General features: G+C 43.6%; 2 protein-coding genes across 4 annotated transcripts; both read left to right on the forward strand.

The window, feature by feature from the left end:
- Positions 1-16,261, forward strand: LOC133501003 (uncharacterized). The gene is given in 11 exon segments (XM_061820356.1): positions 1-260; positions 1,862-2,297; positions 4,167-4,676; positions 6,491-9,726; positions 9,858-10,119; positions 11,035-11,208; positions 11,302-11,379; positions 12,582-12,762; positions 12,932-13,106; positions 13,198-14,017; positions 14,020-16,261. Coding segments are annotated over 11 exon segments (6,297 nt in total). The 5' UTR covers positions 1-212; the 3' UTR covers positions 14,397-16,261.
- A 1,127-nt stretch (positions 16,262-17,388) lies between these two features.
- Positions 17,389-25,525, forward strand: LOC133501014 (zinc finger protein 574-like). 3 transcript variants are annotated; one of them, XM_061820382.1, is made up of 5 exons: positions 17,389-17,524; positions 18,689-18,866; positions 20,458-20,573; positions 22,596-22,739; positions 24,143-25,525. In XM_061820382.1, exons 2-5 carry the CDS (start codon positions 18,716-18,718, stop codon positions 24,968-24,970), a joined length of 1,239 nt encoding a protein of 412 aa, XP_061676366.1. In that variant the 5' UTR covers positions 17,389-17,524; positions 18,689-18,715; the 3' UTR covers positions 24,971-25,525. The 3 variants fall into 3 exon arrangements, with proteins under 3 accessions (XP_061676366.1, XP_061676367.1, XP_061676368.1); XM_061820383.1 differs by lacking the exon at positions 17,389-17,524 and adding an exon at positions 17,629-17,822; XM_061820384.1 differs by lacking the exon at positions 17,389-17,524 and adding an exon at positions 17,850-18,010.
- Positions 25,526-26,442: the final 917 nt, after the last annotated feature.

The raw sequence follows: 26,442 nt of genomic DNA on the forward strand, positions 1-26,442 counted from the left end.
AATTCTTGCCAGTTTCTACTTGACTAAGACAATGTACCATCCATCCATTTTCTTTGCCGCTTCTCCTCACGAGGGTCGTGGGGATTGCTGGAGCCTATCCCAGCTGTCAACAGGCAGGAGGCGGCGTACACCCTGAAGTGGTTGCCAGACAATCGCAGGGCACATGAAGACAAGACAACAGCCGCACTCGTAATCACACCTAAGGGCAATTCATGTTGCGTGTTTTGCGGATCCGGAGAACCCAGGGGAAACCCACGCAGGTACGGGGAGAACATGCAAAATCCACGCAGGTGAGACCGCGATTGAACCCGGGATCTCAGAACCGTGAGGCCAACGCTTTACCAGCCGACGCACGGTGCCGCCTTGTTTAAACCAGTGTCTTATTTTTGTGTTTAAAAAAAAAAGGAAGTTTGAGAAGATGGGATTTAAAAAAAAATAATAATCAAAATTGCGTATGCGTGCATGTGCATCGGCCAGATTCTGCCACCAGTGCCCACAAGGTAAATCGAGTTTGAGACCCCTGGTCTCAGGTGTACTTGTGCTCATTGCGGAGTCAGATGCTGAGTCTCACACGACTCAAAACAGGATACGCACTCGAGAAATGGGCATCTAAAAAGATGGTTCATCCATACAGACTTTTGTATTAGTAATATAGTGCAAAGAAATTAGCATTAAACAGGGATTCAAATGTCAATGTTGAGGAACAAAAATGTATGTTAGTACATGGGAAGTAATCTAGTAAAGGGAAGTGTGGACTGAGCCGGTGTGATAAGATTCAATTTTTACGATTATACAATGGAATTTTAACTCTAAATTGTTATATTTATATTGTAATACATACCTCTGGGCATGCGTAGATCGGTGGCTTTTTTTTCTTTTTGCCTGAAGACAATTTAAAATGATGAGCGTGATTGACTCCATCACGGCCGCGACCCTTGTGAGGATAGGCGGCACAGAAAAGGGATGGATGGATGGATGCAATAGAGGCTTTTTAAGCGGTTCGCTTCACTTTCCGGTCCAGTAGGGGGCAGTAATTAGCTGCTAGGTACCGAAAGACCCCCGCGCCCCCCTCCGGGGTGACATCAGGCAGGCTGTGGCTTTTTCTTGTTCGACGACGAGGACGTCGTGATGTTTATGTGCGTAACCCAACTCAGGTAACATCCCAAATTATTATTTTTACACGTATTCTCGTTATTTTACACTTCGCAAACGAACGCCGCTAACGGGATATTAATTAACCCCCGGAGGGATTTACAGCCGGTATAATAAATATCGCAATGAATCACTGAATGAATGCTAACTACCATTTTTTTTTGTATGTATTTGCCCGGATAAGGATACTTTGTTTATACATGTGTAGTTCGGTCGCGTTATGTTTAAGTATTGGGGTTACTCCCATCACTTTTCTGATGTAAATAAATGGAATTTAGAATTCCCTCTCGATGTCCCGACAGCTGCTCCCATCTCCCGTCTTTTGTAATCCAAACGCACGATCCCCTTCATTCTCCTGGCCGTAGCCATCTGGATAGCGCACAATAAACACAAGTAGGTCATTCGCTTGCAATTCTAGCTAGCAATTAAAAAAAAAAAAAAATCGTATTTATGAAACGTTTGCGCATCAGTCGCACGCGTACCAGCGAGTAATCGATGTAGCTAAATCCCACCTGCTCTTTCCTTGAACATCGTGGACAAATTTCAAGCAGAAATCAACATTTGCGTTTGTTCCCTGGAATAAAATATATCAGCAAGCAAACTAACATTGTAGGTAATAATGCAATGAGGGAGTGGAGATGGGGAAATGCTGATTTTGCGACGATTTAAAATCTCTTCAGTTTAATAACAGTTGTCTTATTCGGGGTAGCTCTTGATCCACAGAGACGGGCGCGGACAGCGTTGCGGCGGAGCCATGCCGAGCCCAGCCCAGGACGAGAGCGGGCCGGACCCGGTGAGCACCCGAACCGCACCGGAGCCGTCGGACAATCGTACGGTTTCCACTGAGGCGGCGCCGAGTGAAGCCGTTGCACGAGAAGGGAGGGATACTTCGACGGAGGAGATGAACGGGACCCAAACTGATAAAACGCTGGGAAACGATTACAACCCTGTCCAACCCTCAGACGACGTTGAAGAGAAGACGCTCGATCAGGGTCCAAAGACAAATCCTCCATCAGAGTCGAAAAAAGGTGACGGTACCGAAGGAGAAAAGTCGAAGAAACAGGACAGACGTTACTCCTGCCAGAGAGCCGTGCTCGATCCTCTGAAGATGAACATGACCAAGCCGGTGGTGATGCCGCTCACATGTACGTAACTCGACGTCCGCGCGTGTCGTTTCGGTCACACTAATCTCTGTTGACGTTGCCTTAAAATGAAAACTCCAGATTTCGATCTGAATCCATTTTTTTCCACTACTCTTTTTTACAAAAAGCAGATGATAATGACACCAATCAAAAGTATTTATATATATATATATATATATGTATCTACACAGTAGAGTGGATGTCCAATACAACAGAGAGTCACTCATGTTGTGAGAAATAATAAAAATAAAAAATCCATTGATTAAAAATATTCCCACAAAATCCAACGAGTACATTTCGTTCCACGCCGATAGTGGAGCTCTGTAAAGATGATCATAATGCTGTAGTTTCATATATGGGTAACAGTTTCATTTGAGCTGATGGAATGGACCTTTCCGATGGTGACCTTAAGCCCCGCCCCCTTATCCATGTCCCGCAAGCTTCCAAAATGGCGATTGAACAGAACATGTTTGAAGTGGATTCTCTATCGCGTATTCCAGATAATATTGGGGTGTGTTTGTTTGCCAAACGCGTCAGACTCGTCCAAGAGAGTTCTAAAGAGAGGTCTGAACTATTTCACGCAAGGATATGTACGCGGAATTAAGATTTTGGATGGACCAGGACGCAATGTCAGAATTACGGCGAAATGTTGGCGATCGGTGCAAAAAAAAAATGTAATGCCTCACGAACGTCACATTGAAATCCAACAGGATAAAATACTGGAATCGTACTGCGCATGTTTAAGCAGGGTGAGTACTTTTTACTCGGAAAGATCACGAGTAATATCATTGTGGTCTTTAGAAGTGAGTGGGTGTATTCATTTGACTGCTCATAATGGAACCCAGTGCTCTGTGTGATGTGATACAAATAGGAAACTAGACATTTCTCTTGCATTACATGGCGCATTTATGTATCACTAACCCGACTCTTCGGCATAAAACATAAAGCACACTTCGTTCACCTGGTCAGTGATACACTAACAAAGTGAAAGTTGTTCTGTACTGACAATAATTCAATCAAACTCAGAGAAGATACTTCTTCTTCACTTACCTACAGAGATACAGCCTTGTGTTTGTCCACATTTAGTTGTACGTGCGCTCTTCCGCGAGCCTTAATCCATCGTAGACACTTCGTCAACTGCGTTTTAGGCTTTGGGAAATGAATCAAGCGGGCCCCTTGCAACCTAGCAGGATATCTTTCATCAGAATTGCACGTTCCCCACATGCATCTGAGGGCCATTTACTTCATAAGATTAACTTTTCCAGGCGCACGCTACTGACAACCAGCATTGCATGTGGGACGATAGGGCGAGAGGGGCGTGTCAAGCCAGGGGTTAAGACGATGCGGCTATCTGATTGGCTATTATTGTACGAGTGATTGACAGGTCGGAAAGGTCCATTGTTTTGTTTCACAGTTCTAATGGTACGTAATACACGCGTGAACTACTCACTTCCAGTTTCATGTTCGTTATCAAACTTTTTACATAAAACGCCCAGGTAAAATCAACAAGGCGGTCACAATTAAAATAATTTCCAGGTTTTTAAATAACATCTCACATTTTTTTCAAGATACCCTTAAAAACAAAAACTGTAGCACTCTTTACACACGCAATTTTTTTTCTGGATAGGTTTGAGGATTTCCTGGTCCACCATCTGTGGCGCATCAGAAGTAGCAAGCAGTGCGCCATCAACATTGCGTACTGTATAGTGGAGATGGGGAACTGGGTTCTTTCACCCGTGCTTTTCAAAACAAAATCCAGAAGAAAATGAATCAAATTGTAGTAAATAAAAACCTTAGTGCTCTCATATCAGCTCCTACGGTAATTCTTTGAAACTTCCCTCTGTTCTAAAACAAGCCCGGGTTGCTTTTCAGCATCGGAGCTCTCGCTGCAGTGCGTCGATTGCCACATCATCTTCAGTGACCCCAAGAGCAAAGAGCGCCACCTGAAGTTGAGCCACCCCGCTGAGTACGAGCAGTGCATCTTGAGCAATTCGCTTTTCGCCTGCTACCACTGCGACCGCCACTTCACCAACTCCACGGAGCTCCGGGCCCACCAGAAAACCCACGATGAATGGAAACCCTTCAAGTGCCCTCTATGCACCCAGGCCTTCAAAAGGTTGTACGACCTCAAACTGCACACCAAGGTGCACATCGGGCAGGACGGTTACACGTGTCCCGACTGTGGCAAAACGTGCAAAACAATGACGCTGCTGAAGTACCACCGTCGCGTACACACCGGAGAGAAGCCATACGTCTGTAAGGAGTGCGGGAACCGGTTCAGCATGTCCCAAACGCTGCGGAAACACATGCAGTCGCACTTGCAGCCAGGCGCCCCGGGACTGGGAGATGCCGCAACCAAGGCGCCACAGAAGAAACAGCTTGGTAAGAGAGAGTATTGAGTTGTACAGTACAGTCATCGCTCCTTGATCTTGGGGGTTACGTTCCAGACCGGTCCCGCACTAGATGAAATCTGCAACGTAGCGATTATATAGTTTATTTACACAGAAAGGTGCGCGTCAGTGCTGTGTTTTCTCACTGAAAATAATAAAAGCGCACCAGATTCAAGTGTGTCACAGGCCAGGCTTGAGCAGGGTTGTCCTGCATGTACGACTCATTCAAATGTGAGTTAAAGGTCTAATCCAGAGGACCTGTATTTTATTTGGCCATCATGCAAACGTAGCTAAAGTTACAGAACAAAAATGTTTAAAAAATTCTCAAATAAATTAGCGTCCAAGTCAGTCTTGAGACTTTGTCCGAAATGTCACTTAGATTTGGGAAGTTCTGGAACTTCCCGGAATGTGACGTCACGTCAAGACAACATTTAGCCAGAGAGTGAAAAATCTAGCAAGGATGGTGATCGAGGAAGTGTGTCGTATACAGCTGTTCTGCGTCAAATGCTGACGGAGTCGGCTTCCACGAATGGCCGAAACATGAACGGATAGGCAGGTTATGGACCAGGTTTGTGACGACAAAGCGGGCGCATTGGACTTACAAATCAAAGTGGACAGTAATATGTTCCAAGCAGTTCACGGAGGACTGCTTTGAAAACCCGGTACAGCGTTCACTTGGCTTCGGTAGCAAGTACGTACGTACGTGTTCAATTGTTTAGTATTGTCAAGTATCTACCTCGTTTTAAGATATATGTCAGCTAATATCTGTATCCATGTGATGTTTTGGAGGTGACCAAATTTGGACACTGTATAAAGTTCGTGTACTGTTGGCTCTGAGGTCTTCCTGAAATTCGACTACTGCGGTGTGGGCTCTCAAGTGTTAGGTGCATTATTTAAAATACGGGCAAAATCTTTAAACGCAGAACAATACCGAAGGTTTCGATTTTGGTTTTACATCGACTCAGTCGCTAGTACAACAACAAACGACTCACTGTTGTGTGCAAGCAGCATCGGACGTTTAAACGTGTTTGAATTTGATTATTTCGTCAGTAAGGTGTACGTAGATTTCTTGCGCTACCTACCAGTCTGTGTTTTGGGTGCGAAGTTCCACGTGAACTTCGTCAGGTCTCGCCAAATCCTGTCCTTGGTGTTGTGAACTCCAGATTGAACACATATGGTTGAATTACACCTACATGGGATGTTTTTCAAAGACGGGAAGAATAAGAAAGTTCCTCCTTCAGTTCCTCTCTCTTCCACAGAGCATTTCATCAAAACGTCTTCATCACTGCTGTCTATCTCCTCTAGATCCCCACTCGCAGCATGTGTGATTGTCTATGTAGGAAGCCATTTTCTGTCCTGGGGTTGTTTTGGCATGACGTCACACGGAAGCAGCTTCAACAGAGCCTCGGTTTGAAACAGACATCGGAGGCATTCGGATTACCAAGAAAATGTGCGCTTTGGCCCCAATTTATTTCATTTCTGTTGTGTTGAGAATTTGTAAAAAAAATGTTAATGAAAAATTAGCTAGGTTTGTGTGATATATAAATACAATATAGGTCCTCTAGATTAGACCTTTAAGTTAGGTCAAGGTACAGAATGGAATCACCTCGTGTTTCTTAGTTTGGTGGGGCTGAGCCAAGAGCGTGTGCTGTACCAGAAACTACCGTTACATGCTCCCGCTCGTTTGGCAGCTACGCCATCGCTAAAAATCTGTGAGGCGGTGAAGCTGCATGCGACATGGCGAGGGAGAATTAGCGGCGTAAAGTCTATCATAAACTCATTTATTTCTGCTTTCTTCATCTTTAGATGCCTCAAAATCCGAGTACCCCTGCCCCATATGCAAGGCCACCTTCAAGAGTCTCAACGCACACCTTCGTCATCTCAGAGACAAGCACGGTGCATCACTCGCTTTGTTCGATAAACCCCCGCAAGGAGTGTCACGTGAAAAACCGTCCGCTCCGGTAATCATGTCGATATCTGTTCCTCAACCGTCGTTGCTGGAATTGGAGCCCAACGGGCCACTCCAGAAAGTAGACGGCAATATCGACACCGAGCCAATATGCCGTCTTATTGAATCTTTGGGAAATGTCCAGAAAGTAAACCAAGTTGTGATTTTGGGTCAAGTGCCTCCGAATGCCCCACCACTGGAAGTTCAGCAACTCTCTGAGCTGTCCAATTCAGTCAACCTCAGACCGCTCCAATCACATCCGGTGGGATTGAAACCAGTGGAGGTGGTGACAGTGGAAGGAGACTTTTCAAACGACTTGTGTGATCCAATGGAGCAAACAATCATACTTGAACCCATTACGCCTGATGGACAGTTAATCATCACCCCCTGCCCAGACTTGACCTTTGGAGCCAGATTGGAGCCAGAGGGAGAGGTGATGCATCAAAGTCAACCACAATCGGGGATTAATAGAACATACTCCGATGCCTTTGAGCCATTGATTTTCCAAAATGAAGGAACAGATCTTAGGCAAGACCCTGAGCAAGCTGTCACATTAGAACTAACCCCTATCCTGGAAACAACTCCTGAGCTGCAACAACCACAAAATGAGCAACAACCAGAAATCCTACCGCCCCCGCTGGTACCAACCACAGAACTGGAGAAAACCTCTTATCAAAATATTGTAAATGAGCAGAGTACTGATCTACCTGTCCCATCTTTAGGGCCTACAGTTGAGGAGAACTTGACATCTTTACAAAGCGAAGTCCAATTGTTTGGGCCTGTAGTTGAGCAGAACCTGACATCTTTCCAAACCAAGCAACATCTCTCAGGTTCCACTTTAGCGTCATTACATGCACCCGCACAGGCTTCAGAAGAACCTGGCGCTAACTCACAGGAGACTGCTCAATCACAGACTCAAAATGTCAGTCAAGATGAGGTGGACTCATTGCCCAGTTGTGGAACCACCCAGGGGTCCGAAGAGAAGCTTTCACGAGATGAAGAACCACCGGTTGATCTCAAGGAGGACAAGGATCAGATGGAAAGTCTGTCTGATGCCATGGATACGTCTCCTAAAAAGAAAGGTCCTTCGCAATCCCCTGGCAAGCAGGCACCACAGGCCTCAGAGTTACCTGTGAATTTAATGTCAGCTCAAGAGCTTGTGAAAGTACGCAAAAGGAAGCCAGCCAGGGCCTTAATCATACAAGGCTATATGCAAGAACTAATCGGGTCCATACTCGATGAAGATTTACAAAGTGTTTGCAAACCAGCCAAACGCAAAAGAACAAAGTCTCATCTTGCTAACTTTAGACCACAAAAGAAAAGCAAAAAACAAGAAGTGCCTTCCCAACAATGCCAATCTCCCCAAAAACAACCCGGAGTCGTTGTCGGATCAAGTCCATTAGGGAGTAAAGTTTCATCACCGAAGGGGAAAATTGCCAATAAAAATAAAAAAGCAAAGAAGAAGGCTCCAATTAAAAAGAAACTGCAGCCTAAAATAGTGCAAAAAGGTGGTCCCAAGAACGCGAAGGCCACAAAGATGACGGATAAAAAGAGAAAACAAAAGAAAAAAACCGTGAGTCCAAAAAAACAACGACCCAAAAGCCAACCAGAGTCACTTTGCCCACAAATAACACAAGACTCACTCCTTTTGCTGAAAGGTCATATGCAGCCCCAGCTCAAGGTTCACAAATTGGACCCTTCCAAAACATCTGGGCAAGAAACATCACCGAGGGAAAACGCGTCCCAGCATCGCAAAAACAACCGGGCACAACCTAAAACCAAGACTGCAAACAATCCCAGCAATGTTGGTAAGAAAAAAGGGAAACTCATAAAGATGTCGTTGCTCTCATTTCTAAATGCATCCCATCAATCAACTGAAGCCCAGCTCGTCAAGCCAAAAACCGTTCGGAAACGCAAAGCTTCCTCCAACATTGAGACTGAAGGGGTGATAACCTCCCTGCACTCCAAGCGAGCTTTAGAGTGTAAAGACTGCGGGGAGACATTCGGTGAAGTCGCCTCCCTTCAGAAGCACAAGACGATGGTGCATATTTTAGAAAGTCCTGAACTTATGTACACAAATGGGAACATTTTTGAGGGAGTCTCCAGATTAGATGTCGGCTGTCAAGAAAGAGTCATTCACCTGACGAATCCCACCACAGGTTGGGATATTGAACCGGAGATTGCATTTGGGGACAGGGAACGAACTGTCTCCTTTCCTGCTTTGGTTCCTTCTCCGTCTTTGCCTACTCTGCCTGCCGATGAAGGTAGTGTTCAGCTTCCGGGCTCTCTGAAACCATTAGATCAGATCCAGAACCAGACTTTTAATTTGAATCCTTTATTAGATGGCACAACTCAAATGAAGCAAAATCAATCCGTGGTGTCTGTAGACAAAGGGCAAGAAGAACGTATGCCCAAGAACCGCTGTTTAGAATCTGAACACCGGGCCCCCATAGGAGAGGACATTACGGGGGATGCTTTTTTGGGGGTAGATGTTGTTACCGTCGGGAAAGAGAATGAAGACCTTCCCCAAAGGGCTTCTGTTGAAGATGCATATTCCGTAGCAGGTGGCTCTGAAAAAACAACCAGTGATCATGCAACAATTGTGAGACGTTTTCAGCCGGTGCCTTGCGCCACGCATCAAAACGGACTTAAAGATGAGGAAGAAGAGGTGTCAGTCCAGAAGAAAACCAATAAAGGTAGTGGGGTTAAAAGACGAAGAGGAACGGATCTAAAAGTGGATGAGATGTCGAGGAAACGTTTGAAACCAGATGAGGTTTCGGAAGATTTATTGGAGATGGAACAGGAGGATTGTCAGGTCGTTTACGAAAATGTCAAGAGTAATTCCCAAATGAATGACGATGAGACCACTGCACAGACTTCCTTGACTGATATTCATCTGGGGCATGATCCCCATCGAGGTCCTTCTAATGCCACAAATACTCCCCCAACACACCCTATTTTGGACGAATCCGCTGTATCTCGGGGCGAGTCGGACAGGGAGAGTCAGCCATCTCCAGGGATTTATATTGAGAAGACTGTCACGGCCGAACCCGGGTTGCCTAACAGGGAGCCTCCCGAGCAGACCGAAAGACGGGTAAGATTTTTAATAAAGTTCTTCTCTGTTGTGGAATGTATCGTTGCAAAAATGGCACCAACAAACCCAACATTCAGTGAACTCAAAGCTGTAATCGTCAAATGTTTTGTGTATGTACGAATAATTTTCAGGGTTTGAAGCGCACTCCTGGGAATGAGTTTCAAAGACTGATCAAGGTTGAAGAGAATACATCGGATCCACTGCTCGGCGCACCCTTGAGTCGAAGAGAGAGCGGCAGAGCAGGCATGCAGCCACAGCAGAACGGAGACATTCGGACGGTTCTGGTGAAGCAGGAGAGTAGAGTCCTCCATGATGACTCCCGGTCCACACCCGATAGCAGACACAGCCAATGGAATGCGGAACAAGTCACCGATCGAAACCCCGCCAGCCCCCGTAAGTACTGATTTCAGAAGTTATTTCATGTTGTGGTCTTGTCAAATCTGCTGTTACTTTTAATCGGACGTGCAAACAAACCTGAACCAACCTTTTACAGTTCAGAGTTGATCAACTTCTGGTCCAAAATCTAATACAGGTTTTATGTTTTGCCTCCTCAGTATGAATTACTGATCGCCATACGACCTCGACGGCGATAACATTTGTCAACAAAGCAACGTCTGCACCAATCGTGACTTAAATGATGCCTTATCTATATAGATTTTACACCTTGCACGTCTTATAAGGAATAGTTTCTATAAACAGAAATGTCTCTTGTTCTTTGTTTTTGTTGCGATGTTGTTCCTTGTTCTTTGTTCTGAATGTCGTACCGGCGCAGCACCGACTGCCGGAGAAAAATTCCTTGTGTTTTTAAACACTTGGCCATGAAAGCTGATTCTGATCCTGAACTTTCCTGAAGTGTCCCTCTTATGTGAACCCCTAAACAGACACATTACCAAGTGAGGTGGTGACGTACTGGATGACCTCCACCGCCAGTCCTTGGCATCCAAAAACCTGTTAGCCCACAAGCTAGCCTCCCGATGTGCCATGGAAAACAACTCGGTTGGAAAATTTCCAGCCACCGGATATATTTTTAGACCTGTATAGTGATATCCTAGACACACCCATGTGTTTGAGTGACAATTAAAAGTTGTGCTAGGTGTGTTTTGAGTTCATCCAGCGGACACACGCACACCGTCTGAATCCTGATGGGGCATCTCGATTTGTCATCGTTTTGAAGCCTAATTTCATATCTATAGCACTTTTTGTATTCATTGAAATTTGGCAGGCTTCTCTGGGGTGTTTCAAATTCACACCGTCGCTTTACAGGGACTTTAATTTCTGCAGAACTTGATGATGTTTGCTTGCTCACAGACACCGAGGAAAAGTCCAGTGACTTCCCCCCGCCCCCCGACTTAAGCAACAAGCAGTGCATCTTCTACCCGGTGAAGGCGGAAGAAAGGGAGCTTCCCTTGGGTGCCGCTCACACTAACGACAGAAGGCCAGATGCGTCCGCCGACGTCAGACAGACACTACATCCGGCCACAGGTTGTCGTTTCTGTGAATCCTGGCTGTTTCCAGACGTGTTTACGCTGCATCGAGGCTGACGGAACACGTTTTGAACTGTGAAAGTTTACACAGATGATGGCAGTCTGCAAGACCTCCACGATTCGAGAGGACCAGATATGATGGACGTTCATGACTTTGCATTTGAACAAGGTTTGTTTTCTATTCTTCAGTTTCCACAGATGCAGTTGTTTCTGAAAAACGGGCCGTATCAATAAATAGGTTCTAACTTGTTTGTACTTACAGAGCTCATGCACCTACATACAGTGTGTCATAAAATCTTGTGACTTTTGTTTACGTCGCCATATTGCCAGTCAAACAGAGCATTGTTCAATGCTAAGTCCGCCGGAGACGACACGAATTTACGTCTTATAGCACGACATCCAGAGTTTTGTCCGATGCCGATAAACATTTAGAAGGTGATGAGAAACAAATGTAGTAGGAAAAACGACAGAGACTAAGCATAGAGGACCCATATTTAATACCGAAGTCGATTTTTACGCCGATAAGAAATTGGACTGTTAATTCGCTTACGCTTGTCTTATACAACTGGATATACACATAGTTCTGGTGAGTAATTTGTCGAAATTTACACAGAAAAGTTTGAAAGCGTATAAAAGTCTGGATGTATACAAATACTTCAAATAAATTTGATGTGACGGGTTGACGGCTCGTCAACACGGAAGCGTATTCGGCTACACGTTAACCTTTGCCGGAATCCATCGATCTTTTCAACTAGTATTCAATACAAATACCAATATTTAAACAAATGACCTCTCTCGCATTCATTAACTTTGATTGGAAGAAAAAAAAGACGATGGGGAGTTCGCTCCTCTGTACATGGAAGCGTATTGCGGCCACACACACCTCTAAACCTCTCTGCGCCAATTATTTTTTTTTAAATACACATTGTTCTCAAATGAGTAAATTTGGCATTATAAATACTTCGTAATTTGAGATTAAGAATAATTCCTACCTGAAATTAAGTGATTGGTACACACGCTTGTGTATTTGGTTGGACACTAGCCATCATGTTTAATTGCCGAAATCCATCAATCTTTTCTGGTCTTTTCAGATGGTATTCCAGAGAATGATCTCTTTGAATATCTGTCTCGTCTGTCGTGACAACCAACAGCACAACAGGTCTCGGGTATTGTAAATATTCTCCTCCGGTTCGATGTCTCCCACAATGTCGAGCAGCTCTGTTTGACCTACAAGATGGCGCCGTGAAAATAGTGACGTCATGTGCACGAGCTCTATACCCAATCGGAAGTGGAACTGTACTTAGTTTAATGTTAGCATTCTCTCTCGTTGTCAACGATCAAACGTTAACCAAGGACAACTTGAACCTCCAGCCGAAGCAGAGTTTCAGAATCCACCGGACACGCGGAGCTTTCTCCTGCAGAGTTCTGAAGAAGACGACGCGAGCAGTTCGGAGTTGTCACAGCCGCACGCTGACGCGGAGGCAGAAGTCCTGGCTCATTTCGGCAAGAACCAAGGGAACTGCTCACACCAAGCAGACGTAACAACACTAACGTAAGGGGCAATGTTTTTGACTCTTTGAATGAAATTGATTTAGAGAAAATAATCAGGAAAATTGTGAAATGACTAGAAACTAGACTATTTAGACTTCAGACTAAGAAAATAAACACTTGATTGAAATATTCAGATTGTGCCAACGCCTACATTTTTTGGGTTTGTCAAGGGTGTTCCAAGAATCCCCAAGAGAGGCCACCGAACCTTTTGAGTACTTCTCCAGGTATTTTGGCTGGGACACCTGGTTAGAAATTTCCCGCTGCACCAATCAAGCGTCTGACTCCGTCACCGCGGCGGAAGTCGCCAAGTTTGTTGGGATCCACATCGCAATGGGAACTTTGAAGGTTTGCTCATCTCGGTTCTCCTTTGTGTGTTTTTCATTGGTAGGTTCCAAACTTAGCTGAGCTAATTGAATTTGACTTCTTCCCCCTCCAGTTTCCCAGCCCACGACTCTACTGGGACAACTTGACGAGAGTGCCCTTGATTGCGGAGGCCATGGCGCTTCCCCGCTTCCTTCAGCTGTCGCGGTCGTTGAAGCTTGCCTCGTCCGCTAAAGGTCCGCCTAATATAAGTGAAAGAACTCATACTGGCACCGACAGGAGCGCCCAAAGTGGATTGCCAAATGACTCCGTGAACCCTTTGTGGAAGGTTCTCCCGTTATTGTGCCGCTTTCAAAAAGGCTGCCAATCATTTAGGAGACAGGGTGACTATGCAGTGGATCAGTATTTGATTCCCTTAACTGGTAAGCTGGACAATAACAGGCTGGCCTTGCATAGCACCGCCTTGATCGGATTTGAGGGTTTGCTCCTGCACGTGGATCTCAAGGTAGATCTTTCGGACAAGGAGGATGCCGTGGAGAAAATGGTCCCCAAAGGCAGCACCGTTTTTCTCTGCAAGCAAGAGCTGTCCACTCCCGCCATGCTGGAGCGACTCCTGGTGGCCGGGATCCACGGCGCCGGCCGGGTGGGCGGCGCGCAGGGCCAGATCGGGGATGAGTTCGTGAGCTCGGACGGCAAGCTGATGCTGCGCAGGTCGCACCGCGGCTTCATTCTGTCCACGGCGGGAGACGGTCACAGGAACATGGCCTCCCTCATCGACAAGTTCGAGAAAGCCCAGGCGGCAGCTCGCCTCAACAGAGATTTGTTGAATCTTTACTCCATTCCGGTCTCCACCTCACCGACAGTTTGGCCTCTCGCTGTGCTCTGGTACCTCACAGATTTGGCTTTAGTCAACTCCTGGCTCTCGTACAGACGCGATCAGGTGGCCTCGTCTGCACTTTGTCACTTATGGATTTCAGACTGGCCGTTTCCAACGCTTTGATCCATTCCAGCGGCTCAGACCCTCAGAACTCTGTCCTCCCTCAACCCTCCCCGGCAAAAGCTAACTCTAGAACCGACCCACCTAATCCCGGGACAGTAGAAGAAAGCCCCCTCCCCGACGCGGCTACGCGGTACGACGGATCGGGGCACTGGCCGGAGCAACTGGCCGAGGGCGAAGGGGGCAGGTGTCGGTTTGGCGACTGTCAGAGGACTTCGCGAGTTCTGTGCCTCAAGTGCTGCGTCTTTCTCTGCATCTCGCGAAACCACAACTGCTTTTTGAATTTCCACAGTCAGGCAAGTTCAGGGAGTACCTAGCACCAGACCGTTCAGTCTTACTTTTCTGTATGTTGCTATTTTGGTGATAAATAGTTCACGGCAACAATGTCAGGGTGTCTGAGAACAGCGATACAAACACAACAGTACTTGTAGCTCAGAAGTTAGCAACATTTTTTCCCCCTCTTTTGTACTCCGACAGTACATACAATCTAAACTGAAGTCCAGAAATTCCCAAGTTAACGGTAATAATTCTTGTACAGCATTTCCTCATATAATGGTCAATAATTGAAGCGGGAGATTTTGTTGTTTTTACAAATTGGATTTTTGTATTCCCCCCCGACTCCCTCTGCTAATAGGTACCGCTAATGAGCCTCCATTTAAACACTGGCATGATATAGTATGTCTTGAAATAAAGTACAAAATTGAAATGAAATTGAAATAAAATAATTATTATTTATCAGAGGGCGACATGGTGGCCCAGCTGGTAAAGTTTGCGTGTTCTCCCCGTGCCTGGGTGGGTTTTCTCCGGTTTCCTCCCACGTCCCGAAAAACATGCAACGTTCATTGGACACTCTAAATTGCCCGTAGGTGTGATGGTGAGTGCGGCTGTTTGTCTCCATGTGCTCTGCGATTGGCTGGCAACCAGTTCAGGGTCTACCCCGCACGTTGACATCTCCTCCAGGACTCTTGTCCTTTAAACCCTTGTGAGGATAAGCGGCAAAGAAAATGGATGGATGGATATTTGATGCGGGCGACGTGTTGTGGGGTGACACTTCAGATGTCATAGTAAAGGTTTTTACAGACACTCATGACATTTTCTTTTTTTTTTCTTTTTTTTTGGCGTTGAGGCATCAATAGGTTATTTTTAATATTCACGCCACAGGCCAATAAATGAAAGCATGATATCTCTTAACAGAGACCTTCGAAATGCTGTACTTTATTGCCCATCCATCCACTTTCTGAGCTGCTTATCCTCACAAGGGTAGCGGGAGTGCTGGAGCCCATCCCGGCTCTCATCGTGCAGGAGGCGGGGTTCCACCTGGACTGGTTGCCAGCCCACACAGAATGAAACAAATGGTCGCACTCACATTCACACCTACAGGCGTGAACAGGGCAAAACCTGGATCAAAACAATTGTAAATAAATCTTCGTGATCTTGCTCTGTTTTTGGTTCTTCCTTCTTGTCAATGATAAGCACTGGCCATGTGGTGCTTTTGCACTATTCTGTCTTGAAGTATGGTAATAACAACAAAAGAAATTGTATAGTATGTCATAATTAAAAGTGTAGAAATACGGTTATGGGTTAGGGTTAAATGTGAAGGTCTTATTGTATGTACTTGTCGGAACGAGTTGGGTTTGACTCATTTCCTTTTGTAATGTTTTTTTTTTAATTATTATTTAACATTTCACAATGTTTTTATGCAATAATTATGGATTTTTTTTTTGGTTCCACTGTTGATATGACAAAAGTTTATTTTCAAAAGATTGGGAGTCTGGACTATAAATGATAAAGTTGCATAGAAGAAAAGTGGCTTTGAAGGGGGGTGCGCAACAAAAAATGACAATGGAATTCATCTGGATATTTTATTTTTTAAAATTTGTTTCATCTTGTCACAGATCAAATTGTCTTTTCTCATGAAATAAGTTCTATAAACATTGAAATTAAATAATTTGAAGACGAGTTGCTCATCTCTGGCACCATAAGGGACGATCATATATCCCTGTGATTATGGTTATTGTAATTAATATCCATGGCCTCAATGTTTTTCATGCAAATATTTACTGTATTTATGATTGCGTTACTGCAGATTAATAACGTATTTGGTTGTTCAGGAAACGGAACTGATCCAACCCTGTACTTCGTTATAAGCGGGTTATTAATGTGTTATTCACATTTTAAATACTTAAAAGCCAATGTCTTAGTTTGTCTCTACCAGATTATTTTTGCTATCTTGAAACAACAAAAAAATATGTTTTAAAGCATGCTATTTTTTGTCAGATAAGGGAATGTGAACGAACAAATACAGTCCAACAGGGTATAGTCAACTGGTGGGTCGGGACCCAAAAGTGGGTCTCGGACTCTTTAAGAGTGGGTCATAGAGAGGTAGTTAAAATAATTATAGAAGCTCATTTATGACAGTACTCACTGATTTACATTGATTTGAAGGTACAAATAGTGTTTTTAAAATGTTTTTTTATTTTTTTATTTTAGCGGTGTAAAAAAAAATAGAATGAAACAGAATAGAGAGAACATGGAGACTCCACTCAAAAGGCCAGAGCCACAAACGGCCCAGGTCAGAATTATGAGGCAAATGTCCCAACTCATCCACCATAGCATCAATTTTGATTTAATTTTTCTCAATCTATTTTTGTATACAATTCTCAAGTGAGGCACTTTGATTTTGTGAGTCTAAATTATAATATGCCCTTTAAAAGTCTCGATTTATCGAAAAATTGTGACCACTGCTGAAGGGAAAACCTAATGCATAATGTATTGGAATTAAATATTATGATTACAAATATATTACCCCACGTTTAAAATATACATCGTTTCAAAGTATCAATTTGTGGAAAAAATGGAAACAGTTGAGAACAACTGAAAAGGGAAAATATTGCATATTGATTGTATTGGAATGGAATGTTATGATGCGAATATATTACTACATTATACACATATATTGGAGATGGAAATGGAAATGATAACGGGACAAGCCGGAAGGAAAAGAAGAACATTATACACATATATTGTGAATAAATTACCACAAACTAACACTAACCAGTTTCCATTAGTGTGTATTTGGGGGACGTCGAAATGAAGCGTTTAGTTTAAAAGAAGGCCGCCAACGAGATTGTCCAATGAACACTCCGATTTTGGTCACGTGATCAAATGACTCCTACAACGGAACAATTTCAAAAAAAGATTCTCCGGTCTTTTTAGACAAATTATAAGCACACATCTAAAATTTTCGCGCGTACAGTTATAACTTGTTTGGCCAAAATCTGTTCCTTTTTGTTTGTACTTTATTTTGCAGGTAGGCACTGCCGCCATCTTACTTGTCCCAACGGCTGATCTCGCACCAGGAAGTGTCCGACTCGTATTTTTTTTTTTTTTTTTTAATAATACTTCTCTGGGGTCAAGTCTGTCAATCCAACTAGAGCTGTCTGAGGTAAGGTACTTGTTTATCGTGATGTGATTTTTCAAAATACTAGTCTTTATTTATAGGTAGTTGCTAATCGTTTAGTCAGTGGCAACATGTTTGCAGGCGCCATCCACGGGCGCAAACTTAGTGAGATAGACGCAAAGTGTTTGAGCGGCATTCTGTGTTGTTACGGCTAACTAGCATATCTTAGCTTGCTAGTTTAGCGTTACGTTTGATTCGCGGCACTGGCATTCAGCAATTTGAGCACCTATTTTCTGATACGTCAACACGAACGAGCGTCGTGTGGACTCAAAAATATATTCCGGTACTCATAAATGAGACGTGCACATTTAAAGTGTACATATTAGCGTTAGGAAACGCTTGCTTACATGATGCTAACGAGTCAGGCCATGTAGCGGCCTGGAAAGGCTGCAACGCGTGTTGACGTGAACCGAAACTTGAGTAGATAATAAAATACTCCGCAAAGACGCACAGTTTACATATTTCAAATAGGTAATACGGGTATCAGTTCAACCACTTTCCGTAATTATGTGTTTTTTCATATTCGGGGTCTTAGGAATGTTATTTAACATCATGTAACGCTCTTTTGATTTGTACACTATCGTAACCTATTAGCACATGTTTACGTTTTCGGATGTCGAGTAAAAACAAATTCCCCATGTAGGTGTATCTCTAAAAATTAATATAAACAAATAAACGGTACTGCTTATTGCAGCATTCCACGTACAAAAGTGAAGCTTTACAGATTCATTCAGCAGAACAAAATAGTTTTCAGAAGGCCATTTTCAACCTTATTACCATAAAGTCTTGTAAATTGTTTTCTTAAATGTAAATGTTCTCATTTCTTGGAGATGTTAAGATGGGGATGGGGGGTTATTAGCTGTAATCTAAAATCACCAAATTGATTAAAATTAATTACTCTAGTGATTTTTTTATGTATTTATTTATTTATTTTATTTTTGCACGGCACTACAGAGTTATGATTTATAGATCTAGCAGTACAAGAATAGTCCAGCTGCAGCAATTCAACCACTGCAGATTTCTGTGGTAGTCTGCATAACTGAGAATCTTAACAAAGAGGGGGGAAAAAAAAAAAACTTTTTAAATGTTATTGTGACAATAAGGGTACAATCTGTGTCACTGTTTCACATTCGGTTCTATTTTGTACAGGATTTCACCGTGGATTCTTAATACTCCATGATGGACTCTGACTGTTTAAACATCGAAGATATTGTGATGGGACGGAGTCTGCCCAATCCCCCGCCACAGACCGCTCCCGAAAAACCAGTGGAGCCATTCAAGCGCCCCATCAGTCTGAATGGACCTCTCGCACCCACCGCCCAACCCTGTGAGTAAAACTCAAAGCTTTTGCGATTTTTAGTGTCACTTTTGTTTGCCTCCTATTTCGATTTTCAGGACAAAATATGCATTGATTTTTTTTTTTTTTTTTTTTTTTTTTAAATTCCATTTTACAAGTCGCTCATCCACACAAGGGTCGTGCAAGTGTTGGAGCCTTTCCCAGCTAATTTTGGGCAAAAGGCAGACAACACCCTGAACTGGTTGACAGTCAGTTATTTTGAATTATTTTTCTGGGGGGGGAGTTCATACTATTGCTACCATAACACCTTCAATCATATACTTAACATATTTTGAGTGCCGTTTTAGAATAAATGCTTTGCAAGGCTCAGCTGGATTTAACCACATTGAAACAATTTTTGTTTGCAAATAAGGAGGTGTATTAACGTGTCGCTAATATGCTTCATCAGAGAAAGAGGACATCTGACTTAGTGCAACGCACTCAAATAAAAATGTCCACGTCGTCAGATCTTAGTTTTAGTGCACGAACTCTTTGGATCACGTGACAAGCATATCTGTTCGCAGCGATTGAATATATTAATCAGAATCAACTTTATTTAACCAAGTATGTCAAAAACACACAAGGAGCATGGTGATTATTTTCAGGTACAGTGACACTGAAAGGGCATGTTCATCCTCTTCTCTTACCATTCCGCGTCTTTCATAAAAAGAGTTATAATTAAATTACACACACACCTTTATCCTTTGATTGTTGTTTTTTACATTTGCGGCAAATACAGTGATGCCTCGGTCTCGACCACAATCCGTTCCAGAAAACGGTTCGAGAAGTGATTTGTTCGAAAACCGAATCGATGTTTCCCTTTGCAATGAATGGAAAAAGAAATAGTGCGTTCCAAGCCTAAAATATGAGGCTTTTTAAAGCGTTTTTTAAAAAATAATCAACTGCATAGTAGATATACATGTATCGTTTAAATACTTTATATAATAAATTAATTTAAGAAATTTGTTTTATGTTTTGCTTAAAATGTATGCTTTAGTTGTAGAGTACGCTAGCCTGGGAGCGCATTGCCGTATCTGTAGCGACTCGGCCCGCAGCCTTGTAAAGTATTTTGTTAAAAAAAGTGCAGAATAACTTTAAACGACCAACTTGCCTTCTTTGGATCCATGATTGGGGCTTAATACGGTGGTCCTCGATTAAAAAGGAAAAACAACAGTCACTACCGGGACAGGTCTGTGTTCAGAAGCTGCGTTATACAGAATAACAAAAATGTGCTGGTTGCGCCGCACGCGTTATGTCATTTCCATTTTTTTTGTCCGGGGGGCGTTCGAATTGCCAATAAGAAAGCGCGTCGTGGGTCAACTGATCTGGCCACGCACAATATGTTATTTCCGGGTTTTGTCTGGGGCGTTCGAGTACCGATTTTCATTCGAAAACAATCAAAAAAATCTCCAAATTTTTCATTCGAAAACCGATTTGTTCCAAAACGGGGACGTTCGAGAACTGAGGCTTTACTGTATGTGAAACAGTTTTCAATGAAGCCTCATCTGGGCGTTCAACCTTTTAATTGATCACGACACAGACGACCGAGCGCTCGTGTTGCTTTTTCTTCCATTCCGTTCAGACCAGCATGAGAATCTGCAGTGTTTCCAGTGCTTCATCACCTTCTGCAATGCCAAAGCCAAGGAGCGACACATGAAGAAGAGCCACCGGGAAGAGTACAAGCAACAACTTCAGCAGGTGGGCTTTCGCTAATCCGCTGCTCACCTGTCTGTTCAGTCATTTAGTTTGCGTGATTCTAACCAGGTCAGCTTGGCTATGTGCTGTAATCTAAGTATTGTAGTGAACAGCAAAAACGTGGTGCTATTGTCATGGAAGAAATGGATTGCCACAATGCGAGAAAACTGGTGAGAATGAATGAGCGACGGTTCATATTTTGAGAGGCTATTTGAAATACTGGCTGCACTAGTACATTTTTGTGACATAGATACCACGATTTGCTCTGTAGCAATAGGCAGTTACCGTAATTTCCGGCCTACAAGACTTTTCACACACGCTTTCAACCCTGCGGTTTATGTGGTGATGCGGCGCTAGCGTTAGCGCACCTGGTTATAAGCCACGGGACACAGAAAGAGTTGAAAGCTAGCCCCATGCTAGCGCCGCACTAGCGTTAAACTCGAGGCTTATAACCAGACGCGCTCTGTAGGTCTAGAATTACGGTATATTCAGTTATTTTGTATTTTTGTAAAAAAAAAAAAAAATACAGTATTTGTACAGTTGTCCTCACCATAACATGGTTCACTTTTTGATTTCTTGCTGGACGGCAAGTTTTTAAACTGTACAAACCTAATTTTACAGGATTTTTTTTTTTTTTTTTGCTAGATCTATGGATTTTTTTAAATTTTTTTACATAAATGTTATGGTTGATTCATGTAGGATTAAGACAGCTGGAAAGAGAGTGTAAATGGCAGTGTTGAAAGGGGATAATTTCACGTTTGAAAAAAGAAGATAATGTGCAATGTCTACTGCAAAGCAGAACTGAGTGTCAACACTAAATCCCATTCGCTAACTTAAAGGGGAACCAAAGGTAAATTTTTTTTCTCTTCTCAGAGAACGTACGAGCTCCCAGAAGTCCAAATATGGATTTCTGATTCATATTGCACTAGTGGTTGACTGAATATGGCCAGAGCTACCTTCGGACTTCGCGTCATATTTCATATGTGGAACGTCATGTGACAAAACCCAACTGTAATGCCCTTACAATCACATATGAAATTTGACATTTTTATTGAATAAACATTCAAACACACAAATGAAAAAATAAAAACACTCGCCTGGGTGACTGTAGAGCACAACGGTGCCAAGATGCTCACATACAGCTCCTGTCACTTCCTAGACCACACCCCTTAAAGGCAAACATCAACACAAATATAACAGGATGTGCAGAAATGTTATAACACTAACTCGAGCACTGTGAAATATTATCTCTTCATTGTTATGATGTTTTGTTTGTATACAATATAGTGTTCTCCGTTAAAAAATGTGACAAATTGCTTATTTTATCGTGAGTGGAAGATATTAATGGCATTTCAATTCCATTGACATTTTTCGTATGCTAGACCAACGAAGGCTTTTCATTTATGTCTCCAATGTACAAGCTTTCCTCGAATTTAGTCGTGCTTCTAAGAACGACAATTGTGAATCTTTTTCTGCAATATTTCATTTATCGCAGGTTCTATAGTTGAAATGGCGCGTCCCTGCACTGCTTCCGTGAACGACACTGCTGTAAACCGAGAGGATCTGGTTTACAGTCAAGCGTTAGCGATTTGCTCGCTATATTTAGCTACTTGGCGGCACGGTGGATCAGCTGGTAAAGCGCCGGCCTCTTAGTTCTGAGGTCCCGGGTTCAATCCCGGATCCGCCTGCGTGGAGTTTGCATGTTCTCCCCCCCGTGCCTGTGTGGGTTTTCTCTGGGCAAACACACCCACATCCAAATTGCCCATAGGTGTGATTATGAGTGCGGCTGCTTGTCTCCATGTGCCCCGCGATTGGCTGGCAACCAGTTCAGGGTGTACCCCGCCTCCTGCCCGTTGATAGCTGGGATGGGCTCCAGCACTCCCTGCGACCTTTGTGAGGATAAGCGGCTAAGAAAATGGATGGATTCAGCTACTTCTTCAACCCTTCTAGTGACTATTTTCCTCAAAAGCAATTCACTGAACCACTGTCGACTTATCTTTTTATTCCCTTGTCGTTCATCTCCAGGGAAACACGCTGTTTACGTGCTACGTGTGCGACCGCACGTTTTTATCATCGGAGGAGCTGACGCTGCACCAGCCGACACACAGCAAGGATGACAAGCCCTTCAAATGTGCCCACTGCAAGGAGAGCTTCAGAACATTCACCGAAGTGAGGCCAATATTAGCTTCCGTTCTTCCGGTATTGTAGTTAGGCAACACGTGTCTGCAGCGCAGTTTGGAGGTTCTGGGTTTGAATCTTGGTTCTGGCCCCGAAATGAAATTTGGATGCAATTGACTGATGTTTTTAGCAACTGATAATAGCCTTTTTCAAATCAACAGTTTTTTTGGACGGGGGGGGTCATTCTAACACACTACATCACAGGTGTCAAACTCAAGGCCCGGGGGCTAGATCCGGCCCGACGCAGGATTTTATGTGGCCCGCCGAGGCAAATCACGTGTGTCAACTTCCATGATTTTTGTTCAAATCTGGACCAAAGTCTCCAATTACCATGTCATAAATGATGACGAGAGATTGCGAGCATTTTTGTATCACCAAATGTCAACAATAGTTGAAAAACCCATTACCCGTGATTTCTGATTCCAAAACTAGTTCCTAAATTACATGTGTAAATTGAGTGATGGGTCAATTCAAGCTTTTGATGTTTTCACAGTCATAATGGCCCTCTGCCAGAAACTGCAACTACAATGTGGGCATGCTAAAAATGAGTTTGACATTCCTGCACTACATGATGGGACATAAAAAAAAAACTTTAAAAATGCACAAAATGAGAAGCTATTAGCAAAACTCTTCCATCGGCTTTTAAGTCATCTCATGGCTTACTTAAAATATGAGTCCAAACAACTATATATATATGTATATATATGTATGTATGTATGTATGTATGTATGTATAAAAGTGAGCTATAAAATGCGCAATCTACAAGGCCATATAATATTTGAGAAATTTACATCCAACTTACCTTTGTGTTTCCTGGTTTGGATATTTTTTGCTCCTCAGCTTTCATAACTGATCATATCGGAACACAATGCACATCACTTTGCCGGGAACGTCCACGTTTTGTATGTGTTCGGTTAGAGATGTTAGGAACGAAAACGGTATCATCTGCACGGTTACACTTTTTCAAGCCGTGCCCATCTGAAAGTTTTTTTTTTTTTTACCCCGTGCTTTTCATCAATTTACACGGCACGATCGTCATCTTTTTGTGCCAAGACTTTCACCATACTGGCAAACGTGCAGACCGCTCAATAACATATGCGTACGTATGTCTATAAGTTATAACTACGCCGTTGTAAACAGAATGTGTCTCTATGAAACGTTAACATCAGAGTGAAAATACCGACAAAATGCTGCCGGAAATCGGAATGTTGTCGTTATCATAAACACCAAATTTAATGCAAACAGACGGCAATCCCGTTTTCCGCTATCACGGCGAGCGTTGCCGATACATGCTGGCGGACGGTCGGAATTCCGCAAATCTGTGGAAAATTCTCATCCTTGCATTATTACAGTGTGACTTATGTTCTCTTTTTTTTTTTTTTTTTTTTTTACAGCTCACAACACACAGAAGGCACGTGTGTCCGGAGAAGCAGCTGCCGTGCAAAGATTGCAACGAAACCTTCAGGAGCGCGGCGATGCTGCGTACGCATCGCCTGGCCCACCACCCTCGCCCCGAGGCCGAGCCCACCGAGCAGCCGGAGGAGACCGCCAAAAGCCACCGCTGCAGGAAGTGCGGCCAGGGGTTCGACAGCGAGTCGGAGCTGAGCGAACACGAGCGGAAGTACCCCGAAGGCCAGCAGTGCGACGGCGGCGAACCGCCGGCGAAGAAGCGCGGGCGGCAAGCCAAGGTCGAGGAGGGAGCGGGCGCGGAGAAAAGAGGAAAGCGAAAGAAGAAAGACGAGGCCGGCGAGGAGGAGGAGGTGGCCGACACCGAGCCGCAGGCGGCCCCGGCGGAGGAAAAAGCAAAAGCGGGCGGCGCAAGGCGAGGTCGCCCTCCTAAAACGGCAGCCGTCAAGTGTGAAGCAGCAGATAAAGAAACCCCCGCGGCTGACAGCGACGAGGCAGCAAAGGAGACGAAAGTCAAAGCCGAGGCGACGGCGACACGGCAACACGCGTGTCCCGAATGTGAGCTCTCCTTCCCCAGCGCGCTGCAGCTGCGCGTCCACAAGAAGGAGAAGCACACGGTCCGAAAGGCCCACCCGTGCGCCGAGTGCGACGAGAGCTTTGGCCGGCCCGAGCAGCTGGAGGCGCACACGTCCCGCGCCCACGCCGTCGGCCGCTTCGCCTGCCCCACCTGCGGCAAGAGCTTCGGCCGCGAGCGCACGCTGAAGGCCCACCAGAAGAGTCACCCCGAAGATCGGCCGGAGTCCCCCAAAAGATAATCGCGTCCTCGTTCTCAAGCTGGTGACGTTTTTGACAAATGGCATTGTAGGAGGTTTACATGGGAGATCTCATTGACTAGCAAAATGTTTTCCTTACTGGTAACTAAACAATAGATAATTTGTAAAAAAACAAAAAAAAAAAAAACAAAAAAAAACATAGCTTTGATTCAATTTTTAAAAGATTTTTTTTTTATGTAATGTGTGGTGTGAATTCTATTTTTTCCCTGTTAAAAAATTTGAAGTGCATATTTTGTAAGCTATTAGATGCCACATTTTAAATGTTTGACAAAATAATGTACAGCCTCTGGTTCGTTTTTTTTTTTTTTTTTTACACCTAATATTTTGATCATCTAAATTAACATGCCTACATTTTTTAAATAGACTTTTTTTTTTTTTTTTCCTGGAGAACTCTTCATTGTAGACAATTGATCGACTATAATCATGATTTCTAAAGAGCGCTCCTTTCCTTTGTCACCAAGATGAATTGTCATATACATTTCGTGAATGGAACTTATGGCTACAGAGTCTCACAGTAAATAATGTATATTAAATGTCTTTTCTCTGGATTGTCGCCCCCCCCCCCCCCCCTGCTGTGTATGGACAGTGCAAAATGAAATAAAACGGGCTGCCCATGGAGGCTTTTCAACGTAAAACTCAGCAATTTGGTTTTTATCGACTGAAGTTTTGAACCTTTGTAGATTTCCGCCGATCGACCCTTGTGAGAATAAGCGGCTCAGACTGATGGATGGATGACAACTGGCAGGACATAAGAGAAACGTGCTTCGTTATACATGAGTGTGATTGTAACGTATGTCGAGATTGTTTTAACATTCACACGTGGCGTATTTGATCCACAGATTGAAAATATTTTGTATCCGCACTCATTAAGTCACAGAAGTCCGTGTAATCACTGATCTTTAAAAAAAAAAAAAAAAAAAACTGGATCATGCATACATATCGAGCGGGTTAAAGCCAGTTGGCCGCCATATTGGTACTCCCAAAATGAGTGGAGGACATGGTTTACAGGTTGGATTATGGCGGGGTTTTTCCTCAATGTTTGGCATGTAGAATTAAAACTGGTCGTGTGAGCTTGACATTTTTTCAGTTCTGGTAACATGAAGGATTTTTAATTCGACTTTGTAAATTAAAAAAGAGTGCAAAGGAAAGACGTATAACAGCGTGACCTGCAAGAAACCTTGCGTATTACCTCGGGCCCGATTTCTGTGGCATGTTAACTTTTCCCAAAATACGCTGTGAAGCACTGTCATCATAGCAAAAAAAAAAAAAAACTAAGCATTTTTTTTGTCATAAAAACATTCAATTTTAAGTCAATCGGTTCGATATATTTTTGGACATCAGAACTCGCAATGGGAAAATACCTGCTAAATGCATTGTTCATTTGTTGTATTTGCGACGTCCCATTTCTGACGGAAAATTTAAACTTGTTTCCTCGCATTTGAAAATCAAATTCA

Source organism: Syngnathoides biaculeatus, chromosome 5 (genome assembly GCF_019802595.1).
Source record: "Syngnathoides biaculeatus isolate LvHL_M chromosome 5, ASM1980259v1, whole genome shotgun sequence".
Taxonomy (NCBI): domain Eukaryota; kingdom Metazoa; phylum Chordata; class Actinopteri; order Syngnathiformes; family Syngnathidae; genus Syngnathoides; species Syngnathoides biaculeatus.

Bases quoted from the DNA above. Each gene is read 5' to 3' on its own strand.
- LOC133501014 (XM_061820382.1), top strand. From the start codon at position 18,716: ATGATGGACTCTGACTGTTTAAACATCGAAGATATTGTGATGGGACGG. The intron at 18,867-20,457 runs GTGAGTAAAACT...CATTCCGTTCAG, and splicing joins CGCACCCACCGCCCAACCCT to ACCAGCATGAGAATCTGCAG. The intron at 20,574-22,595 runs GTGGGCTTTCGC...GTTCATCTCCAG, and splicing joins ACAAGCAACAACTTCAGCAG to GGAAACACGCTGTTTACGTG.